The sequence below is a fragment of the Pituophis catenifer genome, unplaced genomic scaffold (genome assembly GCF_029215685.1).
Source record: "Pituophis catenifer annectens isolate HBS135680 unplaced genomic scaffold, rPitCat1.0.hap2 SCAF_9, whole genome shotgun sequence".
Classification (NCBI taxonomy): domain Eukaryota; kingdom Metazoa; phylum Chordata; class Lepidosauria; order Squamata; family Colubridae; genus Pituophis; species Pituophis catenifer.
The window spans coordinates 3,205,138-3,221,931 of NW_027256889.1; the positions used below are offsets into that span (position 1 = coordinate 3,205,138).

A 16,794-nucleotide genomic window follows, 5' to 3' on the forward strand; every position below is an offset into this window, starting at 1 on the left:
CACGACTTTGGCCCCACAATTTAAAACATTCAAACTAAAACCCTTTGCAATTTAAAAAACTAAAAAAAGCTAGAAAAGGGGGAGGGGGTTTTTCCACGCCAGCCCTGCTTGATGGAAAAGAAAAGTTTTCAGGGCACGGCGAAAGACCCGGAGATCCGATATCTTTCGTATCTCCAAGGGCAAGTCGTTCCAGAGGGCAGGAGCTGCCACAGAGAAGGCCCTCCCCCTGGGGATCGCCAGCCGACATTGCCTGGCTGATGGCACCCTGAGGAGTCCCTCTCTGTGGGAGTGTACTGGTCGGTGGGAGGCTATTGGCGGCAGAAGGTGGTCCCGCAATTTACTAAAATAACTCAGTCTTTTCCAAACAAAGGCTGTTAATAAACTTCCTTAACAGCCTACAAGAAAACAAAGATAAAATAATCACAATCTTACTAAGGTTGGCAGAAGCAATTCGCAGAGAATCCAGACGCGAAGGAGAATGAACTGAAGTTGTTCCCTGCAAATTGCTTCAGTCAGTGTTCCTTCTTAAATAGGCTAAGGGAGTGGCCAATTAGCCCCAAGCCTTACTCTCGAGGAGACCTCCTCCTGAGGAGCCACTCCTGCCTTTTGGCAGCTCTGCGCGCCCGTGCATCGAGAAGAGGCTCCTCCTCTTCGTCCTCTTCAGTTAAAGGAGCTTCTGGAGGTTCTGAAGGCTCTGGCTGAATCCCTGCCTCTGGCACCACATCTTCTCCAGCCTCCTCACTGTCCGACTCGAGTGGCAGCTGCACAGGCTGCTGGTGCACTACCACACCAGCCTCCTCGCTGTCAGAATCAGCTACAATCCGCACAGGCTGCTGGCGGGCCACAACAGAGCGAAGCTTCTGCGTATGCGCAGATCAACTTTGATGATGTCTGGGTCAGTAGGCGGAGCTTCCCACCGGTTTTACTACCGGTTCTTGCGAACCGGTCCAAACCGGGGGCAACCCACCACTGGTGTGGAGCCCAGAGGGGGGAGGGATACGACATCACCTATCTCCAGTCTACAACACAATCCTTTCAACATTTCCAAGAAGGCTCCACACACCTTTTCTCTCTATTTGTTTTTTCGTGTTTTTACTCTTCTTTTTTTCATCTCCTGAAGCCTAGTGCGCTACAGCAGAGGCCTCCCACCTTACCCACTTTATGACTTATAGAATACAACTCCCAGAATTGAAGTGTGGGAAGAAATATCCATCTGGTTCAGTTCCAAGTCGGGAGAAAGTCACTGGAAGCATGGTTCTGGTGCAGCTGACTACATGGAGTTGAGAGTGGGTGGCTTTTATACCTTCTCTTGGGCTTTGCACTTGAGCTTCCTGTTCCTGTGCAAGAACATGTATTCTATTGGCTGTTGTCAGACTCTCATGGGGTCATGTAGGGGTTATGTAGGGGTCATAGCTCTATAGGTTGTCTGAGCTAAGTTTGGTTGAAGTTTGGACACTGATGCAATGTCCTTAGAAGATTGTGCAATGTCCTGAGCTCTATGTCTTAGTGGGTTAATCCTATTATGTCCTGAAGAGTCATGTCTTAATCCCTTCACCCTGGAGCTGAAAGTCTTTTGTCTTGTAGATAGGATGGCCCAGTCTTTCCCAATGGGCACCAAATATCTGCTAGGGGCAGGGAGCTGGGCCTCTGAGTTTCTGTCTCCCTTAAGATTTTTTTTAATTTCTCTTTCAGGGGAAATATTTTATCCTACCTTTTTAAAATATTCCTCAAAATATTTCATTCTTCAAGGAGAGGGGTGGGTGCTAACTTTCTACATTAGGAATTATGGGAGTTCAAGTCCCCAAGTCTCAGAAGGGTTCTGGGACTTGAAGTCCACAAGTCTCAAAGGGATTCTGGGAGTTGAAGTCCATAAGTCTCAAAGGGATTCTGGGAGTTGAAGTCCCCAAGTCTCAAAAGGGTTCTGGGAGTTGAAGTCCACAAGTCTCAAAGGGATTCTGGGAGTTGAAGTCCATAAGTCTCAAAGGGATTCTGGGAGTTGAAGTCCCCAAGTCTCAAAAGAGTTCTGGGAGTTGAAGTCCACAAGTCTCAAAGGGATTCTGGGAGTTGAAGTCCACAAATCTCAAAGGAATTCTGGGAGTTGAAGTCCCCAAGTCTCAAAAGGGTTCTGGGAGTTGAAGTCCACAAGTCTCAAAGGGATTCTGGGAGTTGAAGTCCACAAGTCTCAAAGGGATTCTGGGAGTTGAAGTCCACAGGTGTCAAAGGGATTCTGGGAGTTGAAGTCCACAAGTCTCAAAGGGATTCTGGGAGTTGAAGTCCACAAGTGTCAAAGGGATTCTGGGAGTTGAAGTCCACATGTCTCAAAGGGATTCTGGGAGTTGAAGTCCATAAGTCTCAAAGGGATTCTGGGAGTTGAAGTCCACAAATCTCAAAGGGATTCTGGGAGTTGAAGTCCACAAGTCTCAAAGGATTCTGGGAGTTGAAGTCCACAAGTCTCAAAGTTGCCAAAGTTGTAGGCCTCTCCCGTAGAGAGCACTAGGCTTCAGGAGATGAAAAGGGAGGATTAAAAACGTGTTGGGCTTTGAATGGGTGTAGAAAACGACCTCTTATTCCCCAAGGCTCTTCTTTCCTCCACAGGTTACGACTTCCCGGCCGTGCTCCAGTGGTTTGCCGAGCGTGTGGACCTCATCATCCTGCTCTTTGACGCCCACAAGCTGGAGATCTCCGACGAGTTCTCCGAGGCCATCCGGGCCCTCAAGGGCAACGAGGACAAGATCCGGGTGGTCCTGAACAAGGCCGACATGGTGGAGACACAGCAGCTGATGCGGGTCTACGGCGCCCTGATGTGGTCTCTGGGCAAAGTTTTCAACACCCCCGAAGTGCTGCGTGTCTACATCGGGTCCTTCTGGTCGGAGCCCCTGATGATCTCTGACAACCGACGGCTCTTCGAGCTGGAGGAGCAGGACTTGTTCACGGACATCCAGAACCTGCCCCGAAATTCTGCCCTGAGGAAGCTCAATGACCTGGTCAAGAGAGCCCGATTGGTCAGGGTAAGTGGCGGGAAGCGGGAAGGAGGAAGGAAAAAGAGTAGGAAGGAAAAGGGAAGGGAGAAGCTGAAAGGAGGAAGGAAAAAGGAAGGGAGAAGCTAAAAGGAGGAAGGAAAAAGGCAGGAAGAAATTAAATGAAGGAAGGAAAAAGGGGAAAGCTAAAAAAAAAGGAAGGGAAAAGGCAGGAAGGGAAAAAGAAGGGAGAAGCTGAAAGAAGGAAGGAAAAGGCAGGAAAGAAAAAAGACAGGAAGAAACTAAGCGGAGGAAGGAAAAAGGCAAAAAGGAAAAAGAGGAAGGAAAAAGGCAGGGAGAAACTGAAAGGAGGAAGGAAAAAGGCAGGAAAGAAAAAAGACAGGAAGAAACTAAACGGAGGAAGGAAAAAGGAAAAAAGGAAAAAGAGGAAGGAAAAAGGCAGGGAGAAACTTGAAAGGAGGAAGGAAAAGCAGGAAAGAAAAAAGACAGGAAGAAACTAAAAGAAGGAAGGAAAAAGGCAGAAAGAAAAAAGGCAGGAAGGAAAAAGGCAGAGAGAAGCTGAAAGGAGGAAGGAAAAAGGCAGGAAGAAATTAAATGAAGGAAGGAAAAGCAAAAAGGAAAAAGACAGGAAGAAGCTAAAAAAAAGGAAGGAAAAAGGCAGGAAGAGTCATCTAGTCACTTTTTCAGCAAGATGGTTAGTGACACAGACCAACATCATTAAGAACATACAGCTAGTCCTCGGCTTACGACCACAATTAGGAGCAGAATTTCCATCGCTAAGTAAGGGAATCGTTCAGTGAGTTGCGCTTGATTTTATGACTTTTTTTTTAAGCCCCCGTTGTTAAGCGAGTCACGTCGGTGGTCGAGTGAATCACGCAGTCCTTAAGCCAATCCAGCTTTGCTTGTCGGAAGCCGGCTGGCTCACCAGTGGCAGTCACATAAATCTGGGATTGCTGTAACCCTTGTTAAATCCTTGCTGGTTGCCAAGCACCCGAATTTTTGATCACGTGACCTTGAGGATGCTGCGAGGACCAAAGTGCCATTTTTCAGGGCCGTTGTTAAATGGAACGGTCGCTAAACGAACGGTTGTAAGTCGAGGAAGACCTGTACTCAGTTCTACCGAAAGAAGAAAAGAAAAAAAAAATCAGCCTTTGCCCATTAAAGCTTCCATTTTCATCTTCTTTTAATGACCCCATAATCCCTTGCATTGGGGTGGAGTCTGGGCAACCGAATGGAGTTGAGCGTTTACTGGCCGGATGCCCTTCCTGTTGCCAAGGCAGAGTTTTGTTCCGCAGATATATTCTCATGATGCCCAGAGAGAGAAATATCTGCCTCCACCTAGGATCGAACTCACAGCCTCCCTCCTGATTGTGAGGCAAGAAGCTGCACCTCTAGGCCAACGCACCACTCCTTTAGCCCATGAAGGCTTCCATTGTAGTGATGAATCTTCTGCTGAATCCTTCTTGACCACGGGTGGAAGATTTGCATTCCAATGGAACCGGAGGGCAAAATATGTCCTGGGCATTAAGAAAACTTTCCTTCAGCATGCAGAAAATAAAGACGAGGCCGTCAGTCACAGTGACAGGAAAACAAGGCAATTCGGTTAAGGAGAAAAAAAGGAAGATAGCAATAGCCCTTAGACTTATATACCGCTTTACAGTGCTTTTACAGCCCTCTCTAAGAAGTTTACAGAGTCAACCTCTTGTCCCCCCCAACAATCTGGGTCCTCATTTTACCAACTTCAAAAGGATGGAAGGCTGAGTCAACCTTGAGCCGGTCAGGATCGAACTCCTGACAGTGGGGAAAATTAGCCTGCAATGCTGCATTCTAACCACTGGGCACCATGGAAGGGAGGGAGGGAGGGAGGGAGGGAAGAGGAAAGGAAGGGAGGGAGGGAGGGAGGGAGGGAGGGAGGGAGGGAGGGAGGAAGGAAGGAAGGAAGGAAGGAAGGAAGGAAGGAAGGAAGGAAGGAAGGAAGGAAGGAAGGAAAATAGCCATAGCACTTAGTCTTATATACCGCTTCACAGTGCTTTCCAGCCCTCCCTAAGCAGTTTACAGAGTCAGCCTCTTGCCCCCAACAATTTTGGGTCCTCATTTGACCCACCTCGGAAGGATGGAAGGCTGAGTCAACCTTGGGCTGGTCAGGATCGAACTGCTGGCAATGATCAGAGTTATCCTGCAATACTACGTTGCACCACCAGGGCTCCTTCCCTTAAATCTCTCCCCTTCCTGGATAGGGGGCCTCCCTCCTTCCCATTGGAGAAGGCTGTTGCTGGGGTCCCTGCCTTTATTGCTGCTTTTCCTGTTGTCCACAATGGCTACATCCCCACAAAGGAAGTCTGCATTGTGCTGCAGAGTACAATCTGTTTATGGGTCCCTTTTCCTATTTCCCATACTCTTTCTTCTCTCTCTTTCTTTCTTCTCTCTCTCTCTTCTCTCTCTCTTTCTTTCTTCTCTCTTGCTTTCTTCTCTCTCGCTTCTCTCTCGCTTTCTTTCTCTCGCTTTCTTTCTGTCTTCTTTTTCTTTCTTCTCTCTTTTCTTTCTTCTCTCTCTTTCTTCTCTCTCTCCCTCACTCTTTCTTCCGTCTCTTTCTTCCTTCTCTCTCTTTCTTCCCCCTCTCTCTTTCTTTCTTCTCTCCCTGCCTTTCTCTTCTCTTTCTTCCCCCTTTCTTTCTTCTCTCTCTCTTTCTATTTATTTATTTATTTATTTATTTATTTATTTATTTATTTATGAATTTGTATACCGCCCTTCTCCCAGAGGACTCAGGGCGGTGAACAGCCAGATAAAAACATCAGATACAAATATTAAAACACATTTAAAAATATATATAGATTTGGCCGCATTAATTAAAACGATAAGCAAAACAGAACAATTAAAAAAACCCTTAAAAAGAAATTAAGCCAGCCCGGCTTGTTGAAAAAAGAAAGTTTTAAGTTTTAAGTTTTCCCCCCTCTTTTCTTTCTTCTCTCTCTCTTCTCTCTTTCTTCTCTCTTTCTTTCTTCTCTCTCTTTCTTTCTTCCCTCCTCTCTTTCTTTCTTCTCTCTTTTTTCTTCTCTTTCTCTTTCTTCTCTCTCTTTCTTTCTTTCTTTCTCCTTTCTCTTTCTTCTCTCTTTTTCTCTCTCTTTCTTTCTTCATTCTCTCTCTCCTCTCTCTCCTCTTCTCTCTCCTTCTCTTCTGCTCTGGTTTTCCAATTAAGTGTTTCTAATGAGGTTGCACCTTCTGTACCCCTGATTAAAGGAATGGCTGTTGCTTGGTCATTTCTGGAAAAGAAGCCAGGGAAGGAGAGAGAGGAAAAATATTACGCATGAAGTTCGCTCCTTAGGTTGCATCATTTCCTAGCTGTGACATCCGCCCTTCTCGCAAAGGGAGCCGTCCATCGTTTTTGTCTCCACCAAGGGACCAATTGTGTCCTTTGACCAGCTAATTATGAACCGGAGCCAGCTCAGAAAAGACCGTTTGACCTGGTTCTCCATGGTGGCAGAATTATAGAAAGCCTCTCCAGAATGAGTCCGAGTCTCGGCTCCTCTAGCTCAGAACGATGTAGATTGATTGATGGCTGATCTTCAGGGTTTCAACCCTGATCTAGAGGCCCTAGCTCACTTTTTTTTTTCAAACTGGGCAATTTTAAGAGGTGTGCATTTCAAATCGGGGAATCGATTTTCATGCTGGTTGGGAAATTCTGGGAGTTGAAATCCACCCATCTTAAAGTTGCATGATAACTAGGAAATTCTGGGAGCTGAAGTCTAATCATCTTAAAGTTGCATGCTGGTTGGAGAATTCTGGGAATTGAAATCCACCCATCTTAAAGTTGCAAGATGACTGGAGAATTCTGGGAGTTGAAATCCACCCATCTTAAACTTGCACGATGGCTGGAGAATTCTGGGAGTTGAAGTCCACCCATCTTAAAGTTGCAAGATGACTGGAGAATTCTAGGAGTTGAAATCCACCCATCTTAAACTTGCATGATGGCTGGAGAATTCTGGGAGTTGAAGTCCACCCATCTTAAAGTTGCAAGATGACTGGAGAATTCTGGGAGTTGAAATCCACCCATCTTAAACTTGCATGCTGGCTGGAGAATTCTAGGAACTGAAGTCCACTCATTTTAATGTTGCATGATAACTGGGGAATTCTGGGAGCTGAAATCCACCCATCTTAAACTTAAAACTTGCATGATGGCTGGGGGATCCTGGGAGTTGAAGTCTACATCTCTTAAAGTTGTCAAATTGGAAAAACAGTGGGATAAACCCACCTTCCCCAGCCATTCTCCAGCTTTGACTCTCTTTCTCTCTCTCTGTATGAGAGGCTTGTTCCTAGCAAGTGAACCAAACTAAAACTGGTTCATCTCGTTTGCTGAACTGCGGATAGTTTTGTACGTCCTTTCATAACAATGACAACATTCAATAGCAATTTTGCAGGCATGTTTAAAATCAGCCGCAGACTAATTGTGCTCAAAATGCAGATGCTTAACTCAATTAAACGTTGTGTAACTGCGAACTGGAATGAAATGGACTGGATCCCAATCCATTCAGCGATTAATTTTGAAAAGGAGCCGATCCAATTTTAATGCTCCTCGTGGTGAGGGGGGTGGGGGGCGTTTCAACAGAAAACCACATCAAAGAAATCTACAAGTCCCCCTCCGTGGTGTAACTTTGAATTTAACAGAAGAACAGGGTTGCAAGGGACCTTGGAGGTCTTCTAGTCCAACCTCCTGCTCAGGAGACCCTATACCAGTGATGGCTAACCTTTTTGCTATCGCATGCCAAAAGTGGGGGGGGAGCGCAGGGAGTTGCCTGTGTGCGTGCCCACACCAATAATTCTATGTTCCCTCCCCTGCAATAACACTGTGGCTCAAGATAGATAGATAGGTAGGTAGGTAGGTAGGTAGGTAGGTAGATAGATAGATAGATAGATGGGTAGATGGGTAGATGGGTAGATAGGTAAGTAGGTAGGTAGGTAGGTAGATAAGATAGGTAGGTAGGTAGATTAGATAGATAGATAGTTAGATAGATGATAGATAGATAGATAGATAGATAGATAGATAGATAGATAGATAGGTAGGTAGGTAGATTAGATAGGTAGGTAGGTAGGTAGGTAGGTAGTTTAGATAGATAGATAGATAGATAGATAGATAGATAGATAGATAGATAGATAGGTAGATGGGTAGATGGGTAGGTAGGTAGATTAGATAGATAGATAGATAGATAGATAGATAGATAGATAGATAGATAGATAGATAGATAGATAGATAGATGGGTAGGTAGGTAGGTAGGTAGGTAGATAAGATAGGTAGGTAGGTAGATTAGATAGATAGATAGATAGACAGACAGACAGACAGACAGACAAAGATACCAATAGCAATAGCCCTTAGACTTATATACCGCTTTACAATGCTTTACAGCCCTCTCTAAGGGGTTTACAGAGTCAGCATCTTCTCCCCCCACAATCTGGGTCCTCATTTTACCGACCTCGCAAGCACGGAAGGCTGAGCCAACCTTGAGCCTGATGAGATTCGAACTGCCAAATTGCAGGCACCCGGCAGTCAGCAGAAGTAGCCTGCAGTACCGCACTCTAGCCACTGCGCCACCGTGGCCCAGTGGATGGATTGGTATTTGTCCCGGCTGTTCAGGAACCGCTTCCTCTTCTTTTAATGTATTTATTTGTATCGGCCACACAGCTTCTTTCTCCTGCGATTCCTTTCCCTCTCAGGTCCATTCCCACATCATCAGCCACCTCAAGAGGGAGATGCCGTCCGTCTTTGGCAAGGACAACAAGAAGAAACAGCTGATCAACAAGCTGCCCGTCATCTTTGCCAAGATCCAGCTGGAGCATCATATTTCACCTGGCGACTTCCCCGACTGCGACAAGATGCAGGTGAGGATGAGGGGCATCTGACGAACAACATTCAAACCGAGTTGGAAGGGACCTCTCGAGGTCCTCTTTAGTCCAACCCCCTGCTCATGAAGGAGAGCCTATACCATTTTGGATAAGTGGCTGTCCAGCCTCTTCTTAAAAGCCTCCAGTGATGGGGCAACCACGACTTGTGGAGGTACGCCATTGTGCTGATTAATCAATCAGGGATTATAGAGTAACAGAGTTGGAAGGGACCTTGGAGGTCTTCTAGTCCAGCCTTTGTTTGAACAGGAGATCCTATACCATTCAGGACAAATGGTTGAGGTTTCTTCTCGAAGACCTCTAGTGTTGGAGAACCCACAAGTTCTGGTGGCAAGCTGTTCCACGGATGAATTGTTCTCACTGTCAGGAAATGTTCCCCTTAGTTCTAGGTTGCTTCTCTCCTTGATTCGTTTCCATCCGTTGTTGCTTCTTCTCCTGCCTTCAGGTGCTTTGGAGAACAGGTTGACCCCTTCCTCTTCCTTGTGGCAGCCCTTCAAATATTGGAAGACATCCATCATATCACCCCTAGTCCTTCTTTTCATTAAAGGAGACATACCCAATTCCTGTAACCGTCTTCATATGTTTTAGCCTTCGATCCACTAATAATCTGTGTTGCTTTTCTCCGTGATCAGGAACAACAATAAGCGCAAGAGCTGTGCCTTGCTCATAATATTGTTGTTGTTGTTATGTTGGGTTGCACAGTCAGAGAGGGTGGGAGGGAGGGAAACAAGGAGAGGGAAGGAAGGGAAACAAGGAGAAGGAAGAAAAGAAGGCATGGTGGCACAGTGGTTATAATGCAGTATTGCAGGCTAACTCTGCCGATTGCCAGCAGTTCGATCCTAACTGGCTCAAGGTTGACTCAGCCTTCCGTCCTTCTGAGGTCGGTAAAATGAGGACCCAGATTGTTAGGGGCAAGATGCCGACTCTGTAAACCGCTTAGAGAGGGGCCGGAAAGCCCTGAGAAGCAGTCTATAAGTCTAAGGGCTATTGCAATTGCTATTCTGGTCTAGATAAATGGCTGAAGCTTTCATCTCTCTTCTTCCCGGGTTTCCTTCCTAGGAGATGTTGATGGTCCATGACTTCACCAAGTTCCATGGACTGAAGTCCCGCATGGTGGATACCCTGGATGAGTTGCTGACCCTTGACATCGCCAAGCTGATGCCCCTCTTGCGCCAGGAGGAGATCGAAGTCCCCGAGCAGATCGTCCAGGGGGGAGCCTTCGACGGCACCCGCAACGGGCCCTTCGTCGAGGGGGCCACCGAAGGCGCCTACGAGGGCATGGATGACGACGAGTGGATCGTGACCAAAGACAAGCCCAAGTATGACGAGATCTTCTACAACCTCTCTCCAATGGATGGCAAGCTAAGCGGCACCAAGGCCAAGAATTGGATGGTCACCACCAAGCTGCCCAATTCGGTTCTCGGGAAGATTTGGAAGCTGAGCGACGTCGACCGGGATGGCATGTTGGATGACGAGGAGTTCGCTCTGGCCAGCCACCTCATTGAGGTCAAACTCGAAGGTCACGGTCTGCCCTCTGACCTGCCCCGCCATCTTGTTCCCCCTTCCAAGCGTCGGCAAAAGGGCTCGGCTGAGTAAACAGCTTCCTGAATTTGCTCCCCCTCTCATCCTAACACCAGGCTTGAACTACTTCAGGAGGTGCTGGGCCTTCTCCAATTTTCCTCGAAGCAAACTTCAGGCTTGGATTCCTTATGAAGGCCTCACCTAGCTGCCGAGCACCGCATAGGAAATCTGCTTTCTGCTCTTCTCTTCAAGCCAAGCTTCCAGCTCAAACTTCTCCGTCCCTTCTGGTCTTTTAAGCGACTCCTGTCCACCTCAAAAAGCCTCATTTCCTCATGCAGAATTAAGCCAGTTGAACTCACAATGTCTATGACCCCAAGTATCTGTAGTGTTAGATTTCTCACATGGTCTCTCTTCCTGGAAACCAAGCTCAACTTCATTGGCTTCCTCAACTACCTACAAATATTACTTCCTCCATGCCTAGTTTCAACTGTTCCTTTAGGCCACAGTCTAAGCCCACATCAGACCCATCTTAGGTTTTACTTCTCTTAGTAGTCCATGGCCAGATCTGCTATCAACCTAGGCTTCAGAAGATGGTCTGAACCTTCCAGCTTTCTTTATCTTTGGCCTCCCTAGAAATGGTCAACATCTTTCCTCCGTTCCATCTGGCCTTTGGCCACCTTTTGTCTAAAACCTCCTTAGCTGGTTACTTCTCCCATGACTAGTTCTGGATGGATGGATGGATGGATGGATGGGAAGGAAGGAAGGAAGGAAGGAAGGAAGGAAGGAAGGAAGGAAGGAAGGAAGGAAGGAAGGATAAGGGAGCAGAGATAGGTGACTGGAAGCAATCCATCAGAACCACAAACAATGTTGATCCCAAAAGCCATGGTTGAAGGTGGCATCTAAAATGATCATAGATCAGTCATTGAGATGTTTCCCTTCAGGGGCAGCAGAGGTAAGAGATAGGATGAGATCCTTCTGGCTTAAAGCAGGGATGTTCCATTTCTCCACTCTTTCTTCTGGGATGGAATTGGTGGAAGAGACTAATTGTAGACGACCTTTCTCAAAGCAAGACTAGGCGGTGAGAAGTCTACCAATGGAGATTGAGCCAGAACCAGGCCTAGTATTAGAGAACTTCACACATCAGGTCTTACGAAGGCATCCTCTTTCGTGAAGGCTCACAGAAGAAGTTGCTGGTGAACTTTCCTCCAAATTCTTCTCTGTCTCTCACTGCAGCATTAGCTTGCACAACTGAAGTGGTTTCCTTCCCAACCCGAAAAATGCTGCTGTGTTCCAGCATTCACGAGATGGGACAATTCTGGAGATCAAGTGATCTTTCCCATATTTTTCTTCCCCCTTGGAAAGTGGCCAAGGAGAAGACAACATGGCCCTTGGAATCAGTAGTGGGTTTCACTTACCTTTGTTACCGGTTCGGAACTGTGAGTGCGCGGGGAGCTTCTGCGCATACGCAAAGCGTCCGTGATGACATCTGGGCGGGTGGCGGAGCCTCCCATCGCCGCTACCAGTTTGCCTGAACTGGGGCAACCTAGTCGAAACACATCACGGCTTGCAATCCAGGAGAATCCATCAAAGTCGCAGGGAAGAAGCTGAAGTTGAGTTGAGTTGAAGAAAGGCCCGTCTTAAAAATCAGCTTTCAAAGAGAGAGAGAGAAAAAAAAAAAAGCCACGGGAAACGAGAGGAAGTTGGGCAGGAAGAAAACTAGAAACAGGAGCCTTTGTTAGAAGGAAAAGCAGGAAGGGCAGGTTTCCTAGGGAATTTGGTACAGGGATCTCTCCATCCAGTGAGGAAGCCATAACGTCAAGTTGGAACTTCACTTGCACGATACATCAAGCAGCAAGAGACATTCCAACATGTCCCAGCATTGGCTACAGGCCAATATTTGAGGCTAGGAAAACTTCAAGCTCTCCGTGCCACAACAGCTGCCTCTCAACCACATACCTGCAAATAACATGCAGATTTTTATTTTTTTTAACGCCATAGCAATGGGAAGCTTGAGTGGTGCGGTGGCCTAGAGGTGGAGCTCTCGCCTCACCAATCAGGAGGCTGCGAGTTCAATCCTAGGTAGAGGCAGATATTTCTCTCTCTGGGTTCCCACACTGAGAATATGTCCGATGAACAAAACTCCGCATTGGCGACAAGAAGGGCATCTGGCCAGTAAAACACTCTGCTCCATTCGGTGGCCCAGACTCCACCCTGCAAGGGATGATGGGGGTCATTTAAAAGAAGATGATGATAGCATTGGGAAGCTTGAATAACCCAAAACTGCACAGCCAAAACTAAAACATTGTGCTACGTTTGCATCCATGATCTCACATAAAGCTGGACTTTCCGTCCAAAGGCCAAAGTGGCTTTTAACATTCAAAGCTCAAAGCAAGGTATCCGTTTTTTGCAAGAATGATGTCGTTCTCGCTCATCAAGAGAAGCACAAATCCCTTCTGAAGGACCATGGGTGGTCTGGAAAGGAGCTATCCTTTGGTGCTTGACCCAACTGGAGAGCTCCATTTGGTGTTGAGGATAACCCTCTCCATCTCGACCTCCTGCAACCTCTACAGAACCTTTTTTGGGGACGATCCCGGGGGAGTGAATATGTCACCCTGGGTGCCGCCAAGCTGCTTCTTCAGATCTGGGTGAGGACTCTACCAAACTAGGACATCTAGATTAATACTGGCTTCACTCTGAGAATCCTGGGAGTTCTCTTTTGGCAAAGGACATCTCAAGAAAAAAATGTGTCCAATAGTTAAAAAACAACAACCTGGAGAGCTGTGGAGCAAAGTAACAAGCCAATGTGTTTTTGGGGTCTCTTTTCTGAAGTTGATAGTCACACTTTGCAATTCCTTGAAGGACCATGCATTTTAAGGAATCCCATTTAGGCCTCTACCATGTGGTATAGACAGAAGAGCCTTAAATCGTGAATGGATGAGCCTTCAACATTAGACTCTTGAAAAAAACGTGGGATTTTTAACAGCTGCTGGCTTTAGATTCATGGCTCAGTGGCTAAGATGCTGAGCTTGTCGATTGAAAGGTTGGCAGTTCAGCGGTTCAAATCCCTAGTGCTGCGTAATGGGGTGAGCTCCCATTACTGGTCCCAGCTTCTGCCAACCTAGCAGTTCGAAAGCAGGTAAAAAATGCAAGTAGAAAAATAGGGACCCCCTTTGGTGGGAAGGTAACAGCGTTCCGTGCGCCTTTGGCGTTTAGTCATGCCGGCCACATGGCCACGGGGACGTCTTCGGACAGCGCTGGCTCTTCGGCTTTGAAACGGAGATGAGCACCGCCCCCTAGAGTCGGGAACGACTAGCACGTATGTGCGAGAGGAACCTTTACCTTTACCTGGTATGGAGAGATGGACCAATGATCTCAATATAGTTCACAGGGCCCTTTAAAATCACCCATTGAGCCATTGGGATATTTGGCAAACTGTACAATTAACCTCTTTAGAATTAGGACTGAATAGAGAGAAATATTACCCAACACAAGGTTTCTATTTTTTTAAAAAAAAACAAGGCTAAGGAGTGGGAAAATCCATAGATATCTAGAGGCTAAAGGATGTCGGAACAAGATTTAGAGGAAGACTTCAGATACCAGTTCAAAATGCTAAATCTTTAAGCATCCAGATTTTGGTGCCATATATTTGTAGGCATTTTCTTCACTTCGCATAGCTTTTTTTTTTCGCTGTCCTGATCAAGGGGATTTTAAAAAAAGTAAAAAGGCACGCTGGAAGTGAAAAGAACCTTTCCAACTGTTTCTCTCCCGTGTTGAGGTCTAGCCCCTTGCTTTAAGAGAAGTGAAAATAAAGATGCAACTTGCAAGCTTAATATTAACAGCACTCATCAAGCCCACATTAGCTTTATTAAGCAAATTAGCAGAACAAGGTTTAATTCAGCTTCCAGCCGCCATGAAGACGAGGCAGGGTCCAAGCCTCCTTTTATTCCATCCATACTTGTTTTGTTTTTTTAAAAAAACTTCTTTTTCCCCCTGTAGTTAAATCTCACATTTGATCCGCTTCCTTTCCACCGTTCACCCCTCCATTTTTATCATAATGTATTGCTACAGCAAAAATGGCATGCATATTATTATTATTATTATTATTTTGTTACCTGTAACACACATTTTTGTTTTAATCTACCGATCTCGCTCAGATGTTGTCCTAGGGATGACTTGAGGCTGTTGGGGAGAATTTTGGGGACATTTCTTCCTAAAAAAAAAAAACAAGGAATAAAAAACCGAACCCAGGTGGGAGATTCAGGTGGAGGCATCTCTTATTTTTTTTTTTTAATTCAATGGGGGTATCTGGCTTGTAAATTCCCTTAAATCTACTGCACAGGCCTGGCCCCCCTCCGATAACCAGAGATGGTTCCTATTTTCTGCACCCCCAGGGAAAATTCAGCCTCTTGAAGCCAAGACCTCCCCCCACAAGCATGCAACCAGAACAACGATGCAAATTTAAAACATAAATACAAGTACAGGCAGCCCTTGATTTACGACGGTTCATTTAGGGACCGTTCAAAGTTATAACGGCACCGAAAATGGGTTTTCACACTTACGGCCTTTGTATACAACTATCCTAAATACTGGCTGCCAAGCCCCCAAAGTTTAATCATGTGGCTGTGGAGACGTGGCAATGGTCATAAGTGCGAGGACTGATCATAAGTCACTTTTTTCTGGCCTGTTGTAACTTCGAATGGCTTCTAAACAAACGGTTGTAAATTGAGGTCCACCTGTTTTCTTTTTTTGTTTGTTTATTTAGCTTGGCTGGGTCCTTCTGCTCCCCCAAAAAGGCCCAGATTTCCTATTCTACACCTGCAGAGCGCACCTTTCTCACTTCCAAAGAGGTGGGGGTGAGATCCGCACTCCTTTCAGAGTTGACCCGCTCACTGGGGTGCTGAAGAAGGAGAGGGCACTTCCCCTCCGGGTGCTGAGAAGGCTTCACCCCATCGCTATGGGGCAGGAATGGGGAGAGTCAATGGGGGTATCTGGCTTGCCCACCTTTGGCAGAGAGTCCGAATAAAGTCAGGGCCTCGTGAGCGATTCCCACAACGTGGTTCTGTTATTGTAACAACCTTTCCGTTGGAATAAATATCGTATTTACCAATCTGAACCATGCCTGGCTGTTCACTGTGGAATCCTTTGCACAGATACATGCGTGGTGGTCTTAACAGAAGGGACCTCAGAAGTCTTCTAGTCCATATTTTTTGGAGTATAAGATGCACCTGAGTATAAGACGCACCTACCTTTTTTGGTGAGGAAAAGAAGAAAAAGAAATCTCCCTCTGCCTCTAAGCAATTTTGCCTCGTTGCAGCAAACAGCCTGCTTTACTTTCAGTTTCATTTTCAGCATAGCTTGATTAGCACAAGGAAAAAAAGAAATCTGCTCCAGCAATTTACCTCTTTGCAGCAAGCAGCAGAGCCCTGCGCAAAAGAGCTGAGAGCAAATCAGCTGAGAGTCGGGAGGCCGATCCAATCAACTTATGCTAATTAGGCTGTGCTGAAGGTGAAACGAGCTGTTTTTTCTTGCTGTTTGCTTGCAAGGAGGTAACTGCTGCAAGGCAGAGGCCAAAGGGTGGGGGCCAGTGGGTGGGTGGGGCTACATTCGGTGTATAAGACGCACCTAAATTTTCACCCCCTTTTAGGGGGGAAAAAGGTGCATCTTATACTCCAAAGAATACGGTATGTGTGAGGGGGACCTTTACCTTTACACAGCCTTCAAGAACCCATATGTAGACCCCCCCGTAACATCATAAGTCGGACTTTTGCAGCTGTTTATCAGCGAATCCTAGGGCCGGAAGGGACCTTTGAGGTCATCTAGTCCAACCCTCTGCCCAGGGTAGTCCTCGATTTACGACCGCAATTGAGCCCAACGTTTCTGTCGCTAAGTGAAAGGTGAATTTTGTCCCCATCTTACGTCTTTTCTAGCCACGGTTGTTAAGCGAATCGGGCTTCCCCATAGACATTTCTTGCAAGAAGAGGAGATCGGGACCCGGCAAACCGTATCGTAAATACGAGCCGAGCGTCGTTTGAATTCTGATTACGTGGCCATGACGGCGACCGTTTCTATCTCTCTCTCTTTTTTTTTTTTTCTCCAGTGAGGTTTTCACTTTGACCGGTCACTAAATGAACTGTCGTAAATTCGAGGACTACCTCTGCTGTAGCGATATTCCCCATCGGACGGGTTGCAGGAGGAATGCAAAGGCTTTGGCAAGGGTGCAGCCTTGGAGCCCCCAGCCTGTGAGTCAGCAGGTCCCGAGCTGCTGCCAGCCTCTTGCAGGCTGGCCAAAGGGAGGGGAAAAAAAAATTGCATTCTTTTCTCTCCATCGGAAAAAAACAGGCGTTCCCTGGCTTATCCGAACACGGGCACGGGGGCAAAACTCAGGTCCCGATGGCCTGGAAAG

At 46.6% G+C, this 16,794-nt stretch overlaps 1 protein-coding gene across 1 annotated transcript in view; it reads left to right on the plus strand.

Annotated features, from left to right (window-relative positions):
• EHD2 (EH domain containing 2) overlaps positions 1-15,495 on the plus strand; it is a 40,446-nt gene extending 24,951 nt beyond the window's left edge. The window contains exons 3-5 of the mRNA XM_070949268.1: positions 2,596-3,008; positions 8,685-8,849; positions 9,930-15,495. Coding sequence (XP_070805369.1) covers positions 2,596-3,008; positions 8,685-8,849; positions 9,930-10,466 — 1,115 coding nt within the window. The 3' untranslated portion in view covers positions 10,467-15,495. The remainder of the gene's footprint in view (positions 1-2,595; positions 3,009-8,684; positions 8,850-9,929) is intronic.
• The last annotated feature ends 1,299 nt before the right edge of the window (positions 15,496-16,794 follow it).